This window comes from Lissotriton vulgaris, chromosome 8 (assembly GCF_964263255.1).
Source record: "Lissotriton vulgaris chromosome 8, aLisVul1.2, whole genome shotgun sequence".
Taxonomy (NCBI): domain Eukaryota; kingdom Metazoa; phylum Chordata; class Amphibia; order Caudata; family Salamandridae; genus Lissotriton; species Lissotriton vulgaris.
In genome coordinates, this window is record NC_141696.1 from 1394924045 (window position 1) to 1394948191 (window position 24147).

Here is a 24147-nt window from a genome sequence, read left to right on the forward strand (position 1 = left end):
CAAAACCGTCAGTGAAGCCTTTTCACATTCAGGTTCGCTTCGAGCGGTGATCAGCAGATCATCGACATATTGAAGCAGGGCAGTGTGAACTGGCAAGTGGATACTGTCGAGTTGCTTTTTCAATGCTTGACTATAGATGCTGGGGCTTTCTGTGAATCCTTGAGGTGCGCGGGCAAATTTGAAAGATCGTCCATTTAAACTGAATCCGAACAAATATTGGCTCTCCGGATCAATAGGGACACTGAAGAAGGCGTTCTTGAGGTCAATTACAGTGAAGAACGTCGCTTCTGAATCAATAGCAGTCAGTAATGAAGAGATATCTGGGACCACGGGGTACTGTGGTACAATACATTTATTCAGTTCGCGCAGATCAATAACTAATCGATAAACAGGTGGAGCATTTGGGTCAGTACGTTTAAGAACAGGAATGATAGGAGAATTACACACATTGGAGTCAGTTTCCACAACCACTCCTTGTGCAATGAGCTCGTCAATGATTCTCAGTAAAGCCACTACAGCATCTGGGGGTAACTTGTATTGTCGAATTCGTGGTAATACCACTCCTGCCTTGAGTGTGACTCGATATGGAGTAATGTGCATGCAACCTACATCAGTGGGGCCCTGTGCCCACAAGTGTGCAGGGACGTTCTGTAATCGGGGATCCATATCTCTCAATACATAATGGCCTTTGAAATCTCGCAAAAACAATCGTACTCCCTCCGGAGAACAGCATATAATAGCTCCTAGAGCCTTCAATGTTTTTATACCTAACAGGTTTTCTGGACATGATTTCGTGAGCAATAAATCTGTAGTCCGTGTCAGAGGACCTACTGCAAGAGGGAGGGGTTGTGATACTTCATTAATAATGGGTTTTCCTGAAAACCCAAGGGACACGTTCTGTGAGCCTGAGAGGGGTGCCCCTGGTACTTCGTTGTGGCTTATCGTGGTTCTGCTTGCCCCTGTATCAATGAGAAACTTTCTGTCTTTCCCTAATACTTGACTATGTACATAAGGACCATTTTGATCTACAGGAACTTCAATAAGAGGCAAGCGGAATTCCCTCTCCAGGCTGTTTCATGTGTATCGCTGGTAATCAGGGTAATCGTTCTGTGCATACTGATACATCTGCTGTGTTGTGTTTTGTGTTGCGGTAATGGGCTGTTGTTGAGGTATCGCTACGGTCTGTGTAGATGCTGGCATGGGTGCAATATGTTGTATATTCTGGGGCACTTGTTGTAAGGGCTGATCTTGTCTAGGAAGACGCGGTCTTTCTTTAGTTTTACCCGTGGCGATATTATGTTTCAGAACTGCACAATCATTTATATAATGACCTGGCTGTTTGCAATAATTACATACACCCTTTACAGGAACTGTTGAATTACTCGCACCCTTTTTCTGACCGTCGGCAGGAACCGACTGAGCAACTAACATTTTCATTTTTGTATCTTTCATACGTCTTTGTTCATGTTCTTGTTCTTCTCTAAGTCTATTCTGGTGGTACTGTAACATTTGTAACATTTGTGAAGGAGTATTAGCTTGCCAAGTGCTTTCTACTTTCAGTACTCTATTCTTAACCTGGGGCAAGGAATTCTCGACTAATTTCGTTACAAAAAGATGTGGATATGACTCGCTACTTGCTTTCAGACCGCTATTAATACCAAAACATTTCTCGAAACGTGTATAGAAATCACTAGTGTCTTCATCAGGTTTCTGTTTGCATGCTGAGATTGCACCCCAATCTTCCTTTTTCGTACTCAATAAACGTGGCAACACTTGTACTAATAACCCTGGTAACGCTTTAACTTTGTCCCCAAGCCCTAGGCCTGGTACTCGGGTATCTTCTTCATTTTGTAATCCAGCCCAATCAATCTTTGTGTCTCCCACCTCCCACTCTTTTTCTTTGAGTTTCTCGTATATTCCTGGAGGTAGTAATACTTTCAGTATTTTCATAAGATCTGGATAAGTGTAATCGCCCATTAATAACATATCTTTTATTTCGCGGTGAAACCCTGCGGGATCTTTGTCATGACTGGGTACTAATTTCTTCATTTCCAATAATTCCATTTTAGTTACAGGTGTATACACGAACACACGTCTAAGCGTGCTGTCTGCGTTCTGTACGGGGTGCACTTCTCGCAACGGATTCTGTCTATCCATATAATACATTGTTTTTCGTTCCATAACGGGTGCAGAATTGATCTGCGGACATAGAAATGTACTATACTTGTGGCGGTGTTCTAGAATTACTTTAATTAGATCAGTACTTAGACCTTTCCATCTGTTCGTGACCAGTTCTATTAATATGTCAGGCAGAGGACCTGGATCAGAATGTTGGCTTTTATACAATAAGAGCAGATGTTGTATCATGTACATACCAGCTAAACGCTGTTCACTCGGTGTCAAGTTCAAGAACGTGTGTGCTAACGCATCATCACCATATTTCTCAGAGCTGTCAGCCCATTGCACGGCTGACCTGGCTAATTCTTGTTCATCCATAGAATCGAGTACATGGTACCCCATTCGCTCTTGAAGTATTCTGTCAGTGGCTTGGAATAAGTGTTCGGGTGTTCTGGGATTACACATGGCTTCCTGATATAACCTTTTACTTTCTGGGCGCACTGGGCGCATCGAATTATTAAATGGTCTTCCTTTACCTACATAAGCTATCATTTCCCTGGCCGGCAACTGTGTATGTTCCGGTGTCTCGGCTTCCTCCTCTGGCTCCTCCTCCGTGGATTCATGTTTGTCGGAATCTACTTCCGGTACGGGCTGTCTTCTCTCATGCATCTTATTAATTGCAGTTCTGATTCTTCGGTACATATTATCTACACAGGCCTCTTTGTCATGCTGTCCATCTGCTATATTCTGACCCCATCTGTGGAGTGCTTTTACGTCTTCCGGGTTCATACCCGGCCTATCCACTTCTCTAATGAAGCAGTTTATGAGAAACCGCAATATCTTGGCTTTAGTATCCACTTTCTGATAGGTCATGGCCTCCTTAATACTGTCAGGCCCTACTCCTGTCTGAACAAACTTATATATTCGATCTAGGTGTTCTGTCATTCCAGGTAATGTCATTAGGAAGTTCGTGACTCGCCGTAAACGTATTGATGCGAGTAACATTCTCTCGTCATTCTTTCTACCAGGTACAGGATCATATCTACAGTCTGCAAGGCAATCTCCATAAATTGTAATATCTGTTCTAGGTGTACGCTGTTGCGCTAGCTCTCTAAAGCTCATGCGATGGGTGGATGGCGGGGTCTGGAAACCTATCGCTCCTCCGGACGCGCCCCCTGAGGCGCCGGCTCCGAAGGGGTTAGTCGGATCCGTATCAAGGGAAGTAGGAGGTGGAGGGAAAACTGGAGCAGCTTGTTGTGGGGGAGGAAGAGCATAATCGTTCTGACCGTTAGGCGCAGGCCCTTGTGGCAATGCGGTATTAACATATGCGGGAGCTACATCGTCTAAATAGGAGGAGAGGAAAATGTCCTTTGCTGTCTTCTGGTGTGTTTTAGTCGGGAGCAATGGAGGTGGTAGGTCCTTCGGTACTTCCGGAGAGGCCTTTGGCAAGCCCTTTGACAGGATGGGAAACATGCCATTCACGAGTGTATTTCGCTGTCTGTCTACTTGTTCTAAATTTACTCTGATACCTTCCTCAACTAATGCATTTTCTCGGGTCTTGTCAGACTCCTCCTTACTCTTTTCTTCTAGTCTGTGAGCTTTTTCTGTACGCCTATGCGATTCTTTACGCCATAACTCGATGGCATCCTTCTGTGACTGTCTGGCTTTCTTTTTCCATAAAGCTTCTTCTACTCTCATGATGCAATCTGCATCCCATGTCCCAGCAGCGGGCCATCTCTGATTCTCTGACAGTTCTTTAGTGTAATCCACCCATAAGTCGAGAAATAAAACGGCATCTAGGCCGTGTTTATGGTACATAAAGTACCCTGGAGTATCCCTAGGTGGAACGGGAACAGCTTCTTCTAGAACCCCTTTACGGGTTTTTATTTGTCTTAGTTTGGAAAACAACGGCATTCTGAAATCTGGCTACTTGGTTCTTACTTAAATATGAACATGAACACACTACACATAAAACGCGTGTAAGCACAATAATGAAGATCGAACATTCACTCATACCACGACATTTGAATGACACATTAAAAATTTCAAGAACGAACCACATTAATTACAATGAAAACCTACCAACCACGTGAAACAGGATGTACCGCTAAACAGTACAGATACACCTTACAGATGCAAACTAGATATACTGCTAAACAGTATAGATACACTGCTAAACAGTGCAGACCAGGCTCGTGTACCCGAACCTGTCTTGACCGGCACAAACTAATGCGCACGTCAGGATGCGTTCCTAGCAACGGTACTCACCAGGAAGCACGGAAACAGAAGGCCTCGGAAACCCTGGACTGGACTAGGCTCGGACTGGATTCGGACTCGACTCGTGACGCAGATACTTCGGAACTTCGAAATCTGGTGGGCCTCCGTATACCTCGGATCTTGCTCTCTCAGCTAGGCTCAGGTCGGGATCCTCCGCACTCCTCACCGCCTCGTCTGGGTGTCGATCGCAGCCTCAGTCACCTCCGTTGGCCTGAGGGAGATACAGGAAATCCTGCGGGTACGCGTAGTTGTCCGTCCGGCTGTGGCAGGGGGCTAGGCCTGCAACGCACCTCCGGCGCGTGGGGTGGGGGAGGGGTCCCTATTCGGGCGCCAGAACTGTGGTAAAATTAATTACCTATGCATAATTTAGGATCAATAATCAATAAGAATAACTCAGATAAATAAGAGGCAAAATCCGGGATATTGAGGTTAACTCAAAAGGGTTTTATTCCTGTAAAAGGAATTGGGTTATTGGCTCGAGCCAAGGTGGCATACCATTCCGTCACCACACAGGTTCGGGAAGGGGCAGACAGACAACATATTATTTACAGAAGTTCATATATATAGTCAATGCATTACATTAGCGAATATGCAGTAGGCGTAACAGCTGAAAGAAAGGAGATAAAACATGAATACGTCATAGAAAAGGCGTTACAATAGGCGTGCATGAAGGCGTGTACTAGAGACGTCATTTATCATGAGGTCACAAATGGGTGGATACATAGGAGAATCTTGCAATGTCAGCAGAAATTCATGACAGGGATGCGCGCGCAGCAGCTTGACGTGAGTCTGACGTGCAACCGGAGGGTGAAGGGGACTTGACTTTTAACACTACAAGTGTAGACATAAGTCTGGGATGTCAGATCAACCTAATCCCAAATCATATCTGATATCATATGTTTAAGGAACTGTAGTGTCTAGAAGGGAAAAGGTCTCTCGGGCAGAGACTACTCTATACTGGTTGTGAGTGCGTGTATATGTGTCTACGTGTCGGCATGTGGGGTGAGGGGGCATGGGCCTACCATGGCAACGGAGTCTATGAGTTACTTGCACGGAGACAGAAAGACCGGGCCCAATGCTCCTGCAGCTGGGAGGATGTTTACTTGAGCTACGAGACAGGAATGTATTTTCGAGGAGTGGAGCAGATAATTCGAAGGTTGAATACAGTCTTGGCAGGCAGAAGGCTGGGCTGGAGCCGCGCAAGGAGTAAGGCAGGGGTGACTGGTACAGGGGCAGCCTGGGTTGAGGCCCTCAGAGTCGGGAAGCAAGAAAAAGGTTTAATGGCAGAATCAGGGCCTACCTCGCCAGAGCTGAAAAACGTGTAAAGTGTACCACAAAAAGACGGTGGCACGGCATATATAGGAACTGAATATTCAATCCGTTCATGGCAGATCTGAAAGAGGACATGTTAAAGATGGACGCAAATGTATTTGCGTCTTCATAGCTGACACAGGAGGGAAGTCACATGCACTGCAAGCTAGTACATGGAGACGGTGGGGTACGCGCTGGGGAACACTACTCGATCAAAAATTATATTTCCTCACAAGGGGGACCTGGCTTGGCAGTTTGGCCTGGACTGTTCCCATGGGGAGCAGGGTCAAAACTGATTTGCATATGGCTGGGATCAAACTGGGATGGATTTAATCCAGATATGTGACTGTGGTGAATGTTTGACAATGTTCAGCTTTCCGTCCATCTTCTTTTTGTGCTTCTATAGTTTCCCTAAGTGGAAAGAGTATCCCCAGACATGGGTCCTATGCTCACTGTCACTGGATTCAAGCTAGCCTGGCTGATGAGGGCTGATAACCCGAAACCGGTCCCAGGATGCTTCTTTCTGGTCCAGGGATGAGCTGACTTGGAAGTTTGGGCTAGACGGTTCCCATGGAGAGCAGGGTCAAGACTAATTTGCATATGGCTAGGTCCAAATTGGGGTGGCATAGTGAGCAAAAAAACGATGGATTTAACCCAGAACTGTGACCTGGGGGTTAATGTTTGACAATGTTCAGCATTCCGTCCATCATCTTTTTGTGTTTCTATTGGTGCCCTATTTATGCTTAGAAAGTGCCCGTGTAGAGGCAGTCAGTAACCAATGGGCTACTAGGTTCCCTTCCTCTTGATGACCACTTCCTGGGAAATGTGGCATCTGGCTACCCCTTGATGCACCAGTCTGCCCACTCCCAACTTGGCAGAACCCCTCTCTCAACGTCTAGTGCTCCCTATCCCAACCCAGGGGTGTGGCTACCAAGGGGGCTACATGCCCCTGAAAAAATTGTTTGACAACAGGTTTCCTCTCTACTTCTTGGGTTCCAGCTATTCTGCCTAAACAGTGGAGCTGCCCCTCTCCCAAGGGTTCCCCATTTGCTCTTCAAATGCGACTTCAGCTTTGATACTGGCCTTTTGGGCCCACAGCTGTGTGGCTTCCTGCAGGAGGGAAGTAACACCAGCCCCTATTCTCTCTTTTCCGAGGAGGGCGGAAAACTGTCTCTGGTTAAAGCTCCATGTGTAACTGTTAAGGGCACAGGAGGTTGGAGGCCACAAAGTGGGCTTAATGTAATGAGTGGTTTGCTACCTGGAGTATCAACTTTAGTTGCACCATTCAGAAGTTAGCACAGCTGAGGTTCAGCATGTAACCCTGCACTCACTAACTGGGTGACCAATTCATTCCATAATGACAAAAAGCAGTTTCGCATTTTTACTGCCAGAACACAAAAAATACATGTTCTGTCCATGAAATCTGCTGCACCCTGCCTTAGGGCTCAGTAGGCCTGCTATGTGGTGATTTACAAATGTTTCAGGGGGACATTTGACTTTGCCATGGCTTTAAATTGCAAAATCGGGCTAGAAGTTCAAAACTGTTCTTCCAGTCTGCAGTGGCAAACTGGAAGACTTGTTTTACCTTTGTCACACTCAGCGTGGCACAACCAGTGCTGCAATCCCTTTGGGTGACTCTCTAACTTACAGGGCCTGGGTATCATAAGCTAGAGACTTAAAGGTAAGGTGGCTATGCCGATTAGGTATTGCCAATGTAACGTACACTTTTTGAGGTCTGGTTAGCAGACATCAGTGCATTCTGAGTCGAAAAACCAGCGTCTGTAAAAAAAAAAACGTAGGTGTCATTATACAAAAAAGAGGCATTTCGGGGGGCGTGGCTTGGCGGGCGAAGATGGCGGTCGCAGCCTTGTAGAGCTCCCGCCGGCCCGGACTTAATCCGTTCATTTATCCTGGCCCCCGAGCCCGCTGTTGATACCCAGTGGCTGGCACTGATCTGGTGAAGTCTCCTGTCTGCTCCGGTGTATCGATTCTGCATTTCTCCCCTTCCTGTGATCGGTGGGAGGCGACGGCGACGTGCGGCCTGGTGGCCAGCCGGAGACCGGGGTCCTCGAGTTTCGAGACGCCTGGTGGCAGTCGCGGACTGGCGGGTGGAGGTGGCATCCTCTGCGCCGCTCTTGGCTCAGCTCTACTGCTACGGTCGCCTGTGGACCACGACAACGCCACTCGTTCCTGCGCCTTGGGCGAACAATTTTCCCCTTCGTGACCAGAAAGAGGCGACGGCACCGTGAGGCCTCGTAACCGGCTGGAGACCGGGGTCCCCGAGTTTCGGGTTGCCCGGTGGCGGTGGCGGACTCGCGGGTGGTGGTGGCATCCGCTGCTCCACTCTTGGCTCGGCTCTACAGCTACAGCTGCCTGCAGACCACAGCGACGCAACTCCTTCCTGCGCCTTGGACAGACGCTCGTGGCGACGAGCGTGGAGGAGGCCTGTCCCGCCTTGGTGAAGCCGGGACCTCGTTTTTCGCGACCTCGGGCCTGTGCCGGTCTGCCCCCTTCCTCTTTTGAGACTCCGATACCGACGTCCCATCCAGCATTTGTGGCAGTACCCAAGGGTTCCTGAGCCTTGTCGGGAGTGGTCCCCGCCCTGCACAGTGTGCACCATGACCAGGGATAGAGGAGGTGGCCCGCCTAAACATGGCCCTATCGATAAGTTCACAGGGCCTAGTGGTGGCTCTGGGGCGGCCGGTGGCGGCGGTGGCCCCGGACCGGATAATGCAGCGATACTGGCGGCCATCACCCAATCCCGGGACACGCTTGATGCCAAAATTAGGGCGGTAGGAGCGGATGTTACGCTGCTACGCCAAGACCTCCGCAACGCGGTGGAGAGGATCGCCGGGGCTGAATCCCGCATCACAGTGACCGGAGCGGACATTGGCGCCCTGAAGAAGAGGTTGGCGGAGGTGGAGGGTGTCCAGAAGACACTGGCGGCCCGGGTGGAGGACGCCGAAGGGCGCGCGCGGAGGAACAACCTCCGCTTCATAGGCTTTCCGGAGCGCTGCAAGAAGGACGACATGGAGCGGTTCTTGACCCAGTGGCTGGAGAGCTGGCTCCCCGAAGGGACACTGTCCGCGTGCTTTGTTATTGAGAGAGCTCACAGGGCCCTGACCCAGCGGCCACCGGAGGGTGAGCGCCCTAGGCCAGTCATCGCCCGGCTGCTGAACTATCATGACCGCGATGTTATCCTGCGGGAGGCGAGAAACAAAGGCTCGCTCACCTTCGAGAATCATACCATCATGATCTTTCCTGACTACACGAAGATGGTGCAGCAGCAGAGACAATCCTTTGTGGCCGCTAAGGCCAAGCTGAGGGGCCTGAAGCTCCAATACTCTCTCCTGTATCCGGCCCGCCTGCGAGTGGTGTACCAGTCCCGGACGCGTTTCTTTAATTCACCCGAGGAGGTATTCCGCTGGACCGACGAAGCAGTGCGACTCAGACCGCATGCCCAGCCGGGGCTGGACCCAGGCAGGTCCCAGGGATCGTCGCCGGAGCGGACGGATCGCCCGAACAGGAAGGGCCGCCATCGGAGGTCTCGCTCTAAGAAGAGGTCGGCCTCCGCCAGTGCATCGCAGACAGGTGGTGCCAGGGACTCGGAGCACTCCGATACCGGCAGCTGAACATTGCTGGGACTGGATCTTATTTGCTGAGTACTGATTTGCCCCGCATTGACTGGTGAGACTGTTCTGTTATGACTTCCGTATGCCAGTCAGTTCTCATATGAGGACTCCTGTTACTTTTCATGGCGACGCAGTGGGACTCGGGGGGCCCCTTTTGTGGGCCTCAGACCCTCACGGTTGTGAGTGTTGTTGGGGGGGTGGTGAGTGTGTCTTGGTTGGGATGTTGGGATCCATTGGTATGGCGGGCCCTGGGTTCTCTGTTCTGGACCCGGGTCTCTCCATGCCGCGACAGATACTTCAATGTTCTCTGAGGTATTGGGGTGGGGGGTGCGGGGTGAGGGGGGTAGTTCTTTTGTTGCTGATGTTTGGGGGGGTCTGGATCTGGGAGGGGTTGCTGTGTGTTCGGGCTGGGAGGGTGGGACCGCACGTGTATGTGGCTTTTGATTTTGTTGCTTTGTGGGGTGCATCTGAAAGAGACACGTTAGTGATAGATTCCTTACCTTAGAATATCCCCAGGCGTCAGACTGGATCCGGAAATTTTTGCGTAGCAATACCCCTGCGCGCTGGTAGGCGTCGTCTGCGGCTCCGCGTCCGTCGTCGGCGTCGTGAGCGCCGGGATGACGTCATCGGAGTATATAGACGGCGCCCATGCGCGCTGACGTCAGTTCCTCTTTTTTCCGCGCCAGCTAGCGCAGATCCGGAAGAAGCTCTACCCCCAGTCACTTTTTGACTGAAAACTTTTTGATCTTTTTGATCCTCTACTTAGTCGATTCTCGACTATCGGTGCCAGGGATGCCCGGGTTCAAGCCTTGCTCGAAGTGCGGCCGACTCATGTCGGTCACGGACCCCCATCGCCGGTGCCTGAAGTGCTTAGGCCTCGACCACGACGATCGAACCTGTGACGACTGCCGGGCCCTGACGTCGAAGGCTAGGCGGGAGCGGTCCCGCAAGCGTCTCGAGCTGAGGCAGTCGGCCCCGCGCCGCTCCAGGTCCCGGTCCCGGTCCCACGGGAGGTCGAGGGACAGGTCGCGAGGTCGGAGTCATCGACGCTCCGGGAGTGGTCACCGATCGTCTGGATCCAAGTCCTCAGGTAAGAGGCATGAGAGGTCGGAGCGACACCATCGGTCCTCCGACCCGCCCCGTCGCTCGCTCGATGCGACCGGGGATTCGGGCGACACCGCCCACGCGGCTCCGCGGGAGTCGCAAGCGTCGCCGCCTGCCCCACACCTTCGGGTCCCTGGGCACGGCGCGTCGCAGGAGGAGGTCGAGAGGTACCTCATGGCCATGAGGGCCCTCCCTCCTCAGTCGGTTCCCGTGGCGCCTTCGGGCCGATCGGCTCCGTCTGGAGGTCCTTCCGGGTCGGGCGCTTCGGCCCCGACGACGTCGGGTGCTTCGGCCCGGCGCCGCTGGCGACTTCGGTCCCGGCGCCGCGCGACCTCGCTGGATCCGGCTCCGGATCCGGGACCTCGCCGGTCGACCTTACGACCTCACCGGCGCCGTCCCTTCAGGTGTCGTCCCCGGCAGCCGTAGTGGTTGCCGACCCCAATGCTTCCTACGGTCCGCCTCAGGCGTCGGAGGGGCGCCGCTGGGCGCCGATTCCGTCGGCCGTCGGAGAATTCTATCTCCACGAGGAGGCCCTGGCTGTTGATCCTGGTCTCCAGGAGCTGGGTGACGAGGAGCAGTGGGAGGGGTCCGAGGACCCTCTGGCACGTGATTGCCAGTCTCATCAGGACTGGACATATGAGCTTGGGGAGGCCAGTGGTATTGACACATCGCCAGACACTGGATTTACGTCGCCCCCGACTGTGGCTTCGGAGGCGGGTTCTGCTTACAGTGTAGTGTTGACGAAGGCAGCTAAGGCCCTACACCTTGAGCTCCCCGTCGCGGCCGTGAGGACTAATCTCCTCACTGAGGTACTCAAACAGCAGTCCGGCTCCGCGGAGCCCCTTCTGCCGTTCAATGAGGCCTTGTGTGACGTTCTGCTGGGCACTTGGTCCAAGCCCGCCACAGGTCCCCCTGTGGATAGGAACGTGGCCAGACGCTACCGCCCGGCACCGGGCGACCCTTGCTTTTTGTCCACCCACCCCACCCCCGAGAGCCTGGTCATCCAGGCCTCCAACTCCCAGTCCGCATTCCCGTCGGCCCCGCCCGACAGGGAATCCAAGAGATTTGAGCAGTTCGGGAAGAAGGTCTTCTCGTCTGTGAGCCTAGGGCTCCGGTCAGTGAACACCAACTGTCTCTTGGGCCGCTACACCCACACTCTGTGGGACACGGTTGCGGAGGTGCTGCCACAATGCTCTGAGGAGGTCAGGGCTAAACTCAGCCAAACCCTTGCGGACGGCCGAGATGCAGCACGCTTTTCCATCCGGTGTGGGCTGGATACCACGGACTCACTGGGCAGGGCGATGGCAACGACGGTGGCGGTTCGACGCCACGCCTGGTTGAGGTCCGCCAATTTCTCGGCCGATGTCCAGGCCACTCTCCTGGACATGCCGTTTGATGGCCGTCGCCTCTTCGGCGACAAGGCAGACCATGCGCTGGAACGTTTTAAGGACTCCAGGGCCACGGCCAAGTCCTTGGGTCTTGCGGCCCCACGCCAGCAATCGGGTGCCTTTCGCTCCTTTCGTGGCCACGGAAGGGGCGCCCCACCGCGGACCGTCAGCCACGCGCCGCAGAATGTTCAGCAACGCGGTGGCGGCCGTGGGAACCGCCGTGGCGGTGGTCGGGGCCAGCGGCGAGGCCAGTCCACACCTCCCTCAGCAGCCCCCGCCTCAAAACCTTCCTAGTCCGAGTTTTCAGGCCCATGTGACGCCTGTGGGAGGCAGGGTTCGCCATCACCTCTCCCACTGGCATACAGTCACTTCGGACAGGTGGGTGCTGCAAATTGTCCGAAGGGGTTTCTCCCTCCCCTTCGAGTCTTCCCCTCCATCCATGCCACCTCAATGCCACCGTGTGTCGGGGGATCACTTGCGACTTCTGCAAGAGGAAGTTTCGGCCCTCTTGGCCAAGAGGGCCATCGAGCGCGTTCCTGGGCCAGAAGTAGGACGTGGCTGTTACTCCCACTACTTTCTGGTACCCAAGAAGGGCAAAGGGGGCCTACGCCCTATCTTGGATCTGCGGAACGTCAACGGCTTCCTCCGTACGGAGAAGTTCAAGATGCTCACTTTGGCTCAGGTCCTGGCTGCCCTGGACCCAGGAGACTGGATGGTAGCGTTGGACTTGCAGGACGCCTATTTCCACATCCCCGTCCTGCCGGCCCACCGGCGTTACCTGCGGTTCACGGTAGGCCACGAGCACTTTCAGTTTACCGTGCTCCCCTTCGGCCTTACCAGCGCCCCACGGGTGTTCACGAAGGTGATGGCGGTGGTCGCAGCCCATCTGCGCAGGCAAGGGGTGTCAGTCTTCCCCTACCTCGACGACTGGTTGTTGAAGGCGGGCTCGCCCCAGACAGTCGTCAGCCACCTCCAGACTACGGCCGACCTCCTGCACTTGCTGGGGTTCTCCATCAATGTGCCGAAGTCACACCTGTGTCCCTCTCAGAAGCTCCTTTTCATCGGAGCGGTTCTCGACTCGGCGCAGTTTCGGGTTTACCCACCCGAGCAGCGGGTTCGGGATATTCAGGCTCTGATTCCTATCTTCGGGCCGTTATCCCGGGTCTCGGTCAGGTTGACGCTGCGGCTTCTGGGACTGATGGCCTCCTGCATCCTTCTGGTGCGTCACGCCAGGTGGCGGATGCGGGCTCTGCAGTGGGACCTGAAGTTTCAGTGGGCCCAGCATCAGGGCAACCTGTCCGATCATGTCCTGATCTCGGAGGGCACTGCGAGACAACTGCAGTGGTGGCTCACGGACCGCGACTGGGTCAGTGGCAGACCCCTCTCTCTACCCCAGCCGGAGCACGTAGTTGTGACGGACGCGTCCCTCCAGGGCTGGGGAGGCCACATGGGAGAGGCGGAGATCAGAGGCCTCTGGTCTCCGGCGGAGTCCCGGCTCCACATCAACCTTCTGGAGCTGCGGGCGATTCGTCTTGCACTGAAGGCATTCCTCCCCTCTGTCAGGGGGAGCGTGGTGCAAGTGTTCACCGACAACACCACCGCCATGTGGTACTGCAACAAACAGGGCGGTGTGGGGTCGTGGACCCTTTGCCAGGAGGCTCTGCGCCTCTGGCAGTGGCTGGAACATCAGGGCGTGACTCTGGTGGTTCAACACCTGGCAGGTTCTCTGAATGCCAGGGCGGACGAACTCAGCCGCCGGTGCATGATGGATCACGAATGGCGTCTGAACTCGGACGTGGCGCAAGGTCTCTTTCGACAGTGGGGAGAGCCTTGGTTAGATCTATTCGCCACAGAAGAGAACGCGCAATGTCAGCAGTTCTGCGCGTTGGAGTTTCCAAGGCGGCACTCGCTCGGAGACGCTTTTCGTCGCGAGTGGAGCTGCGGCCTGTTGTACGCCTTTCCGCCTATACCACTTCTGCCCAGAGTGCTGAAGAAGATCAAGCGCGACCGGGCCCAAGTTATCCTTGTGGCTCCGGACTGGGCTCGAAGATACTGCTATCCCGAGCTACTCAGCATGTCAGTCGATCCCCCGATTCGTCTGCCTCTTCGGGAGGACCTTCTGTCGCAGCAGCAGGGGACGGTCCTGCACCCGAACCTGTCCAGTCTCCACCTACAAGCTTGGAGATTGAGCGGCGGCAGTTGAGGCCATTTGACTTGCCTCCCGAAGTCTGTGACATCATTCTGGCAGCCAGGCGTCCCTCCACTAAGTCGGTATACGCCTGCCGGTGGAATAGATTTGTGGCATGGTGCGCAGCAAAGGCTGTGGATCCCCTCTCTGCACCCCTTTCGGAAGTGCTGCTCTTTCTTCTCTCCCTTGCCCAGCAGGGCTCTGCTCTGGGCACTCTTAAAGGGTACCTCTCTGCTCTTTCAGCCTTCTTGAGGCTACCAGATCAGCCTTCTTTGTTCAAGTCCCCTATAGTGAGTAGATTTCTGAAGGGCATCACACACATGTTCCCTCCTGTTCCCTTCGTGATGCCCCAGTGGGACTTGAACCTTGTTCTCACCTATCTGATGTGTGCTCCCTTTGAGCCACTTCATAACTGTCCTCTTCGCCTCCTTACGCTGAAGACGGCCTTCCTGGTTGCCATCACCTCTGCCAGGAGGGTGAGTGAGCTCCAGGCTCTTTCTTCTTCCCCGCCTTTCCTGTCTGTTCATCCTGATAAGGTGGTGTTGCGTACACGACCTTCCTTTCTGCCCAAGGTTGTCACGGCCTTCCACATCGGGCAGTCCATCACCTTGCCCACCTTCTTTCCGCCTCCGCATCCCTCGAAAGAGGAAGAGAGGCTCCACCGTCTGGATCCAAAACGTGCGCTCTCCTACTACCTGGACCGCACTCGCCAATTCCGGGTGGATGACCAACTCTTCGTTGGTTACGTGGGCGCGAAGAAGGGAAAGGCTGTACACAAGAGGACCATCTCTAGGTGGATCATCTTGTGCATCCAAGCATGCTACTCCATGGCGAGGAAGGAGCCCCCGGCTGGATTGCGGGCTCACTCCACTCGGGCCACGGCAACGACAACTGCCCTGGGCCGCGGTGTCCCCCTGCAGGACATCTGTCAGGCAGCCACGTGGGCCTCGCTGCACACGTTCGCAAGACACTACTGCCTGGACAGTCAAGTCCGGAGGGATGGCTTCTTTGGCCGTTCCGTCCTCCAGGACTTTCTGGTGTGATATTGGTTCGCAGACCCACCACCGGGGTTGGTATTGCTGGGGTATCTATTCTAAGGTAAGGAATCTATCACTAACGTGTCTCTTTCAGATGCACAAGTTACTACTTGTGTAACGATATATCTGTAAGAGACATTAGTTAGTGATAGATTCCTTACCGCCCTCCCATCCTCCCCGTTCTGCGAACCGATATTTAGGGTTAAGGTCATCCCCTTCAGGGCCCTAGTTTCAATGGCACCAGTGTTAGTTCTATCATGGCTCTGCGTATCTGGCGCGGAAAAGCTGTGTTATCAGAACTGACGTCAGCGCGCATGGGCGCCGTCTATATACTCCGATGACGTCATCCCGGCGCTCACGACGCCGACGACGGACGCGGAGCCGCAGACGACGCCTACCAGCGCGCAGGGGTATTGCTACGCAAAAATTTCCGGATCCAGTCTGACGCCTGGGGATATTCTAAGGTAAGGAATCTATCACTAACTAATGTCTCTTACAGATATATCGTTACACAAGTAGTAACTTGTGCGCCAGGGTGGGACGGAGGGCCGGGTACTGGATCCTGTGTTGATAATGGCTGATACTGTGACTATGTCTCCTCAAAAGACCCTGCGTGTTGTGACGTGGAATGTGAGGGGTATCCTGGATAAAATCAAGCGTGGGGCTGTGCTGCGTTGGGGGAAGAGAGAGATGGTGGATGTGCTCCTGCTTCAAGAGACCCACATGCTGGGCTCCAAGGCCCTTAGCCTCCAGAGGTTTGGCTTTCAACAAGTATATCACGCGGGCTTCACGAGAGGCTCGCGGGGGGTGGCAATCTTGGTACACCGCAGGGTGGCTTATGTACATGAGTACATGAGAAACAATGGATTGATCCCCAGGGCCGGTATATTTTCATCAAGGGCCTGTTGGGTACCGAACATGTGGTTTTTGGTAGTGTGTACGCCCCCCCCCCCCCCCTGCAGTGGGCCTTGTCTGAGCGGCTCTTTGCGCTGTGGGATGAGATTCCGGAGGCACTGACCATGGTGGGGGGCGATTGGAACGAGGTTATGGATGTGGGCCTGGATCGCCTGAGGCGGGTGCCTGTTGTGTTGGATCCCCCCCCTGCTGCTGCTCCCACCAAACTGTGTGCGACTGTGAGTGGCCTAGGCTGGGTTGATGTGTGGCGACACTTTCATCCTGCTGTGCGTGAATTCACTTATGTGTCGGCGGTACATGGGTCCTTCTCGAGACTAGATTATCTGTTTGTACCGGGTGCCTGTCTGAGTCGAGTCAGAGATGCCGCGATACTCCCCAGAGGCCTCTCCGATCATTCCCCTGTCCTAGCTACCATGACCCTCCCCTCCAAGCGACAGCCATTTCGTTGGCGGATGTCGTCTTGGCAGCTACAGCGGCCTGAGTACGTGCGTCACCTGCGCGAGGCGATTGATCATTTCTGGCGCGAAAACTTGGTGGGGGATGTGGACGCAATGGTGGTGTGGGAGGCGCTGAAGCCCACGCTCCGGGGCATTGATATAGCTTGGTGTGTGGCAGCTCGGCGAAAACATCGGGAGGCCATTGTGACCGCCGCGGCCCGCGTGGAGGAGCTGGAGCAGCTTGGTCGGCTCGGGGGCGACGAAGGTGTTGTGAGGCAGCTCCTGCAGGCCCAACAGACGTACGCCTCCGTCCTCTACGAGGAAGCCCGGCAGGCGTGGCTCGCCACGCGCAGCAGGGTGTATCAGTGGGGCGACAAGTCTTGTACTATGCTCCATAGGCTTTGTCAGGCGACCTTCCAGCCCCTGGTGTTACCGGGTCTTGCGGCGGACGACGGCTCGGTCATGACCGATCCGGATTTGCTGGCGGCTAGTTTTGCTCGTTATTACGAGGCGCAATACGCTCCTCGTGATCACTTGGAGACGGACGAGATATCTGCGTACCTTGACGACCTGCTACCGCAGGCCGTCCCTGATGAAACCAGAACCGCCCTGGAAGCCCCGCTTACGGCTGAGGAACTCGGGGAAGCCCTTGGTCAGTTAAACACTGGTAAGGCGCCCGGCCCGAGTGGCTACCCAAGCGAATTCTATAAAAAGTTTCACGTCCAGCTGGGACCTCACTATCGCCGCGCCCTGGAGGCGGCACGGGCTCAGGGAGAGCTACCGCCAGACTGGCGTCATGCCGAAATCGTGGTCTTCTTGAAGCCGGGCAGGGCGCCGGATAGGCACGACTCTTACAGACCGATTTCCCTTCTCAATATCGAGGCCAAGATTCTGGCCAAGGCCTTAGCGAACCGCCTCTTGCCTCACATTGCTGACCTGGTCCACCCCGACCAGGCTGGATTCATGCCTCACAGGGCCACCCGGCATAATATTCGACGGGCGCAGGCAGCGGTGGATGCCATGGGTGCTAGAGATGAGCAGGCGGCACTCCTTCTGGCGGACATGGACCGAGCCTTTGATTCGGTGAGCTGGGCGTATCTGCTCACCCTGTTGGCCCGCCTCAACCTAGGGCCGGTTTTCTTGTCATACATACGTCTCCTCTACACTAACGTTATGGCCTCGGTCCGTGTGGCCGGTGCTACCTCTGGGCGCTTCCATATAGGTCGCGGTACTCGGCAAGGTTGCCCGTTGTCCCCGTACCTATTTGCCCTTGCTATAGAACCCCTGGCGTCGCAGATACGGATGGATGCCCAGCTGCGTGGCTTTACCTGGAATGAGGGCTTGGTGGATAGGATTGCATTGTATGCGGATGACGTCCTCCTGTTCCTCACGGATTTACGGCAATCGGGTCCCCGAGTTCTGGAGATCATGCGGGCGTTTGGCGAGGTCTCGGGTCTTCATCTTAACCTGAACAAATCGACCCTGTGGGTGCTGGGTGGCGGAGTGGTTGACGACCCCTGGGCCGCAGAGTTGCGAGTGGCGACTCATGGCCTGAAATATCTAGGCGTTTTCCTTTCGGAATCGCGGGCCGTGGCATGGGCGCGTGGAGTCTTGCCGGTGTGGGAACGGGTCCAGGCCGATGTTAAGACTTGGTCCAGAATGCCACTCACTATCTTCGGGAGATCGGCCATCTTTAAGATGGTGGCGCTTCCGAGGCTCCTATACCAACTCCAGAATTTCCCGCACCCCATTGGCCTGGAGTGGTTCCGTCAGGTTAATTCTGTGCTGGGCCGCTTCCTGTGGGATGGCGGTGCGGCCAGGGTGGCCTTGAGGACGTGCTTTCTGTCCACGTACTGTGGTGGCTTGGCCACCTCGGACCTCCTCTCCTACTACCAGGCTTCCCAACTGCTTGTCCTCAATGACTGGTGATATAGCGACAGGGGTGATCCGGCTTATGCCCTGGAACGATTGCTCATGGGGGATCACACGCTCCACACCATCCTTTATTCGGCTCGCCTACGTCGTGGGTTGCCATCGGTCACTAGAGTGGTTTTTGCGGTGTGGCGGCAGTCCCTACGTCGCATGGGATGGTGGGGCAAATTGACAGCTGAGACGCCGCTCTGGCATAACGGCCTGCTACCGGAACTGGCGGCCCTGACCGGGTTTGAGGGCTGGGAGGCCATTGGGGTTACACAACTGGGCCAGGTCATGTCCGGCACCACCCTCAAATCCTTCGAGGAGCTCCGCACAGAGTTCCAGATGCCTCAGTCCCAGTTCTTCCGCTACCTCCAGCTGCGGCATGCCCTCACCCCGAGCATCGCCGGCCTCGACTCCCTGCCGGAGTTTAGCCCGGTTGAGGCCAAAGTGTTTATGGGGGACCTGGGGGACAGGAAGGACTCTAAGATCTATCAGACACTTGTTATTCATTGCTCCTCCACCCTACACTCCCTTCGGGAGGCGTGGGAGGTGGACGTGGGCCCCCTCGATGAGGACGATTGGAGGGAGGCGCTGGAATCCCCACGCGGAACCGCCATTGCTGTCCGGCTCCGGCTGATTCAATTTAAATACTTGCACCGCGCTTATTATACGCGTGAACGTTTGTGGAAGGCTGGTTTAATTGCATCCCCGGAGTGCCTGCGTTGTGGGGTGGTGCCTGGCTCCCTGATGCACACGGTGTGGTCGTGTGGCCGACTGACTGGGTTCTGGAGGGGTGTGTGGAGTTGCCTGGCCGAGGTCCTGGGTTGGGATCTTCCTTGTACCCACCGGCTGGGCCTACTGCATAATATGGAAGGGGTTGGGGGCAACATATATAAGCGTCACCTGTTGCTCTTAGGGCTGGTGGTGGCTAAGCGGGACCTGGCCCGGGCATGGAAGTCAGTGAGGGCCCCCCCCCTGTCTGCATGGAAGGCTGGGCTGGATTGTTTTATGGGTCTGGAGAGGCCGATATTTGAGGCGAGGGGTTGCCCGCGCAAACACTACAAGATCTGGAAGCGTTGGGCCGACTACCGTGGCCTGTCCTTGGACCCCCCGGCGGAGCAGGAAGAGGACATTTGATCACAGTGACACTTTTGGCCTGAAACGGCAAAGCCCTGGTGGCATTACACCCGCTTATTCCTTTTACATTTCCTTTTCTGTTGCTTTCTATACACGTGTGGTAGGGGGGGTTGGGGGGGGGGTGTCTGGAGCGGGGAGGGCGGAGTTGTGGGTTAGGGCAGGTTGCTGGGGAGTTTTTATACTGAGCTTATGTCGAGTCTACTCCATCCATTATTGCCTATGTAATTGCTACATTGATATTGTTGTGGTGATCTTGGTGTGTGGAGATACCACATTCTTGATGCTCATTTGCTCAATAAAATTGGTTGTGAAAAAAAAGAGGCATTTCCTTACAAGGATAATGCTGCTGGCAGTGCAGTGAGACAATCTTTGGCCATACTCAGCAAGCTGTGGATGCAGGGCCTTTGGTCATTTCCTGCACTGATCCCTGTCCACCACACTCCATTCCCAGGGCCTGCTAAACATAGTCTTCCACTGGTGTGGACTGAGATAAGAATCCTACTTTGTCTATATCTGATGTGCAGTGGGTGCAAGGATGTCCCTGTCCATGGACCTCAATTCCATATTCCTTATTCCTAGCACCTACATCTACATGACATCCAGTTGTGCTTTGTAGGTCCTCAGTTGCCCCTGCACAAAGAGCCGATTGGGCAAAGCCGACTGCGCTTAGCACTCCTGTCCCCACATTCTGCAACCCTTCACCAGAGTTCACTGAGAACTTCAGAGGGTGCAAGAAAGGGCCCGTGAGCAAATGATGTGTCCAGTAAACACTACAACAATACATTTGGGAGCTAGTTTTGTTTGGTTCATCAACTTTTTTGTAATCTACTTGTCCTATACCCAGCCTAGCCCTGCCTGTCTCTTTTCTCCTATTTTCACTGCATTCTGTAGCTTGATCCCAAGGTTTGGGAACAGAGGAAAGCTAGGCATAATATAGTCATCTGGGGATATTTGTAGTGCTCTTCATCCATTAGACTCTTTTCTGTTGCTGCCAAAACCACTCCCTGTCTATGGCTTAGCTTCTGGCAAAAAATCATCTTTAGCCATCTGCCCAGATTCAAAAGAGAGGGTTGTAGGTGATGTAAGGTGTTAGAAACGTATAACACTCTTGTAAGGATGGTGTCAAGTGCCATTTCAATTGCTGTAAGAAGGCTTCCAGGAGTTGGAAATGAAAGGGGCCCAATCGAACTTAAAGTACCGTAGTTGTTACTCGCTGAGTATGTTTTATCAGTAGGTACATTTTTTTTGTAATTCCTGCAAATATGCAAGTTGATCCAATCATGTTTTCAAGACCTCTAAACTACCATTTAACAAAAAAAAGTAAATATAATAACTGAAAGTCGTTAATAACCAATTTCCCCAGAAACACCGAAAATATGGAAGCGATGGACCAATTATCGAGGTTTATATCTTGAACCTATCCTTCCTGCGCTCTGCACCGATGATCTGCCTTGACTTTTACAGGTTGGGTATGCGATCTGTGTCTAATTTTACATATGCTAGTTTAGAGCAATTGGAGTTATTATCCTATATTGCTTACATGGACGACGTGACACTGCTATTCTTTGTTTATAATGTTTATTTTCATGTTCTTCAGCCCTATGTGTCCTCATTTTTTTCCGACAAACTTAATATAAAAAGTTGACAACTTTACCACTGCCATATTGTGTATATGATGTATTGCCCTGGATCCTCCTGGGCTTATTTTGCCTGTCAACAATAAAATCTGTTGTGAAAAATCCATTTCAGCACGTGCTTATGTAAAATATACAGTTGTATCAGAAAAAGTATCATCTTTAACTGCTATTTCTTTTTCTTTTTGCAGTGTATTAAAACCTGGTTGCACGCACAAAGTACGTGCCCAACATGTCGTGTTCATGTCCTCCTGAATGAAGATTTCCCTGTGCTTACAAGCAGGAAGCGACCTACTTAATACTATATATACATATATATATATATCGGTCATATTGTTATACTACATTGTTTCGCCATTCATTTCACTCAAGCAATGATTGCCTTCCCTGACCCTCTCACTTAAGAGCATCTTTCTAATACTAGTCACAAATATCCAAAATCTGAGCGCAGCTATGGAAGACTAGTCATAAATGTCCTAATGCCGACAACAGCTTTTTAACAATATTCATAATTGTACAAAAGCCGAGCATGGCTTTGCAATACTAGTCATAGATGTTCTAAAACCAATAATAACTTTGAAATACTAATCATCAATGTCCATAAGCCAAGCGCAGCTTAGTAATGCTAGTCATAAATGTCCACGAGCCAAGCATAGTCATATATGATAGAAGCCAAGCGCAGCTTAGTAATGCTAGTCATAAATGTCCACGAGACAAGCATAGTCATAAATGTCTAGAAGCCAAGCACAGCTTCGTAATGCTGGTCATAAATGTCCTCAGCCAAGTATGGTCATAAATGTCTAGAAGCCAACGCATCTTAGTAATGCATGTCATAAATGCCTAGAAGGCAAGCGCAGATTCGTAATGCTAGTCCTAAATGGCCGGAAGCCTTGCACGGCTTTGTAATGCTAGTTATAAATGTCCAGAAGACGGCACAGATTTCTGAGGCCTTTCTCTCCTCCCTTTTTATTATGCTGTGTATTTTTCCCATGAGCATGACATGGCTTTGCTGTCATATCATAAGAAAGATGTTACAGTCTCAACAGCTAATTTTAAATCATGCTAATTTGTTGGTCTAGCTTAAGCGTTCAAATTATTTTTATCATTTACATTTTTTATAAAAAAAATCCTTTCTCGAAGAATTTGACATGGTAAATGTTTACAAATTATTTTATTCACTGAGATTATTTTTTAACTATTTTCTCAAAGTATGTGGGAGAGCTTAAGATTTCAAATAATTGCATTCATTCATTTGTTTTAATTCATTTCTCATAGCATGTGCCACCTGCTTTACTTATTGGTATACCTTTGATTATAAATGGACGATTTTTCTTGAAAATGTATTTAGTATTTTCCCGGCCCTGTGAACTTAGTTGGACTATGAATGTAAGATATGAATCTGTGACTGGGTTAACAGAAGGCACATAATCAGAATATCTAGATATTGATATGGAGCATGCTGTAGCAGAAGCACACCACGTGAGGATATCAACCTTCACTTGTACCAGTATAATAAAGAATAAGCGAATGCGGAGGTGTTAACTCCTATATACAAACAGGTTCCTGTGTCAAAGCATATATACACAATAGATATAGTATCAGTTTAAATACACAGAATACATTCCGTAAGCCATTTTTTCTCTCTGATGCGAGTAACAGTCACATTAAAAAATGTTGTATGTTCTGTATTTTATTAGAAAGTAAAATAGGGTAATTTTGCTAGCATATCCAAATCTTGCATGTGTCTTTCCAATCATCATACCATCCCCCCGCATTTGGTTTCCCATCAGTAAGGGGAACCCCAACAGTTGATCACTCAGCTTCCTTTTGAAAATTTTTGGGAGAGGGGAGTAGGGCTTATTAAAAGTGCGGAAGCTACCATATTCACAAACCGGTCTCTTCCAGTGAGAGGTATGACATGGCATTGCAGATTTCTACAAGGTGTGTCCACCACTCACCAGTGAAAGCTTTCACTTCTTCCCTCTGGACTGGGACTCTGGCTTTAGCGCCTGAGATCGTACGATTATTTCCTCCACAGCCATTTAACATTATCTCTTTTCAAATGCCTTAACTGGTAGATCATAGGAAGGTTTGGGCAAGCCAGGGGACTTCAGCCATCCTAAAAAGCTATGTGCTATCAATATGGCTTCAGAACATTTTGTTACAACATTTAGAGTAATAAAGCATTCTTATTTTTACATCACTGGATCTTTCATATATCCATATGCTTTGAATTATTACCCTCCTTCAGGTTTGGACCGCTCATTAAATTTACATTTCAATGGTGAAGGAATCCATTACATAGACTGCATGCAGGCCTCTTCTGCTTGATGAAAGGTCTAAGCTCTGCCTCTTGAGGCCATATTAAATTGCGTGCATCTTGTTCTGCATGAGAAAATTCTTGAGTGTTTTGACATTGTCCTGCAAAACACCATAAAATATCAACTGCTTTATTGTTCATATGGGAGGGTATCCTGTGAAAGCTCACTCTTGCAGACTGCTTAGCTGGAAGTGATCAACGTATGGTTTTCCTCATCTCTGGAGAATGAAGGATCCTCACTATCTGACATTTGGTAAGAAAACCTTAGATGGGGCTTGTTGAAAGTAGCATGGACACAATCCACGAGTTTCTCAGGAGACTTTCAGGCATCCCTTATGGATATGGTTATAGACGGATCCTGCCTATTTGGTGAAAATGCTGACTCTGCCTTAGAACGTTTTAAGAAGATCTGGGCTACATCAGACCCTCTCAACCCCTGCCAGACAGTTCCCTCACCAGTTTCGGTCTTTTTAAGTCTACTCACGAGGGTTGGTGTATAGGCAGTATTAGACTTCTCCACCCGCACAGCAATCACCTTAGTCCTTTTGTGTCCTGGAACAGGGTTCAGGCAGGTACTACGAATATTCCCGAAGGTCACTGACTTTCCCTTTTCACTTAACGTGCAGCTTCAGCTGCCAAGATGCTTTAGTTTGCCGTAAGCAGTCCATATCCATCTTGTGTGAGGCATAATCCAACACTTTCTCCCAGGATGGCAATCTATCACATCCTACA

The 24147-nt window shown here is 51.9% G+C and overlaps 1 protein-coding gene across 2 annotated transcripts in view; it reads left to right on the top strand.

Moving 5' to 3' along the window:
* Positions 1-22650, top strand: part of LOC147698808 (E3 ubiquitin-protein ligase TTC3-like) — a 1930429-nt gene extending 1907779 nt beyond the window's left edge. Inside the window, exons 46-47 of one of the 2 annotated variants that reach the window (XR_015299370.1) lie at positions 21287-21781; positions 21846-22650. Coding sequence is in view for 1 of the 2 variants with exons in the window: in XM_086935404.1 (XP_086791530.1) it covers positions 21287-21394 (108 nt within the window). In the remaining variant the exon portion in view is untranslated. Of the gene's footprint in view, positions 1-21286 lie in introns of both variants that reach the window. The other variant, XM_086935404.1, reaches the window with a different exon arrangement.
* Positions 22651-24147: the final 1497 nt, after the last annotated feature.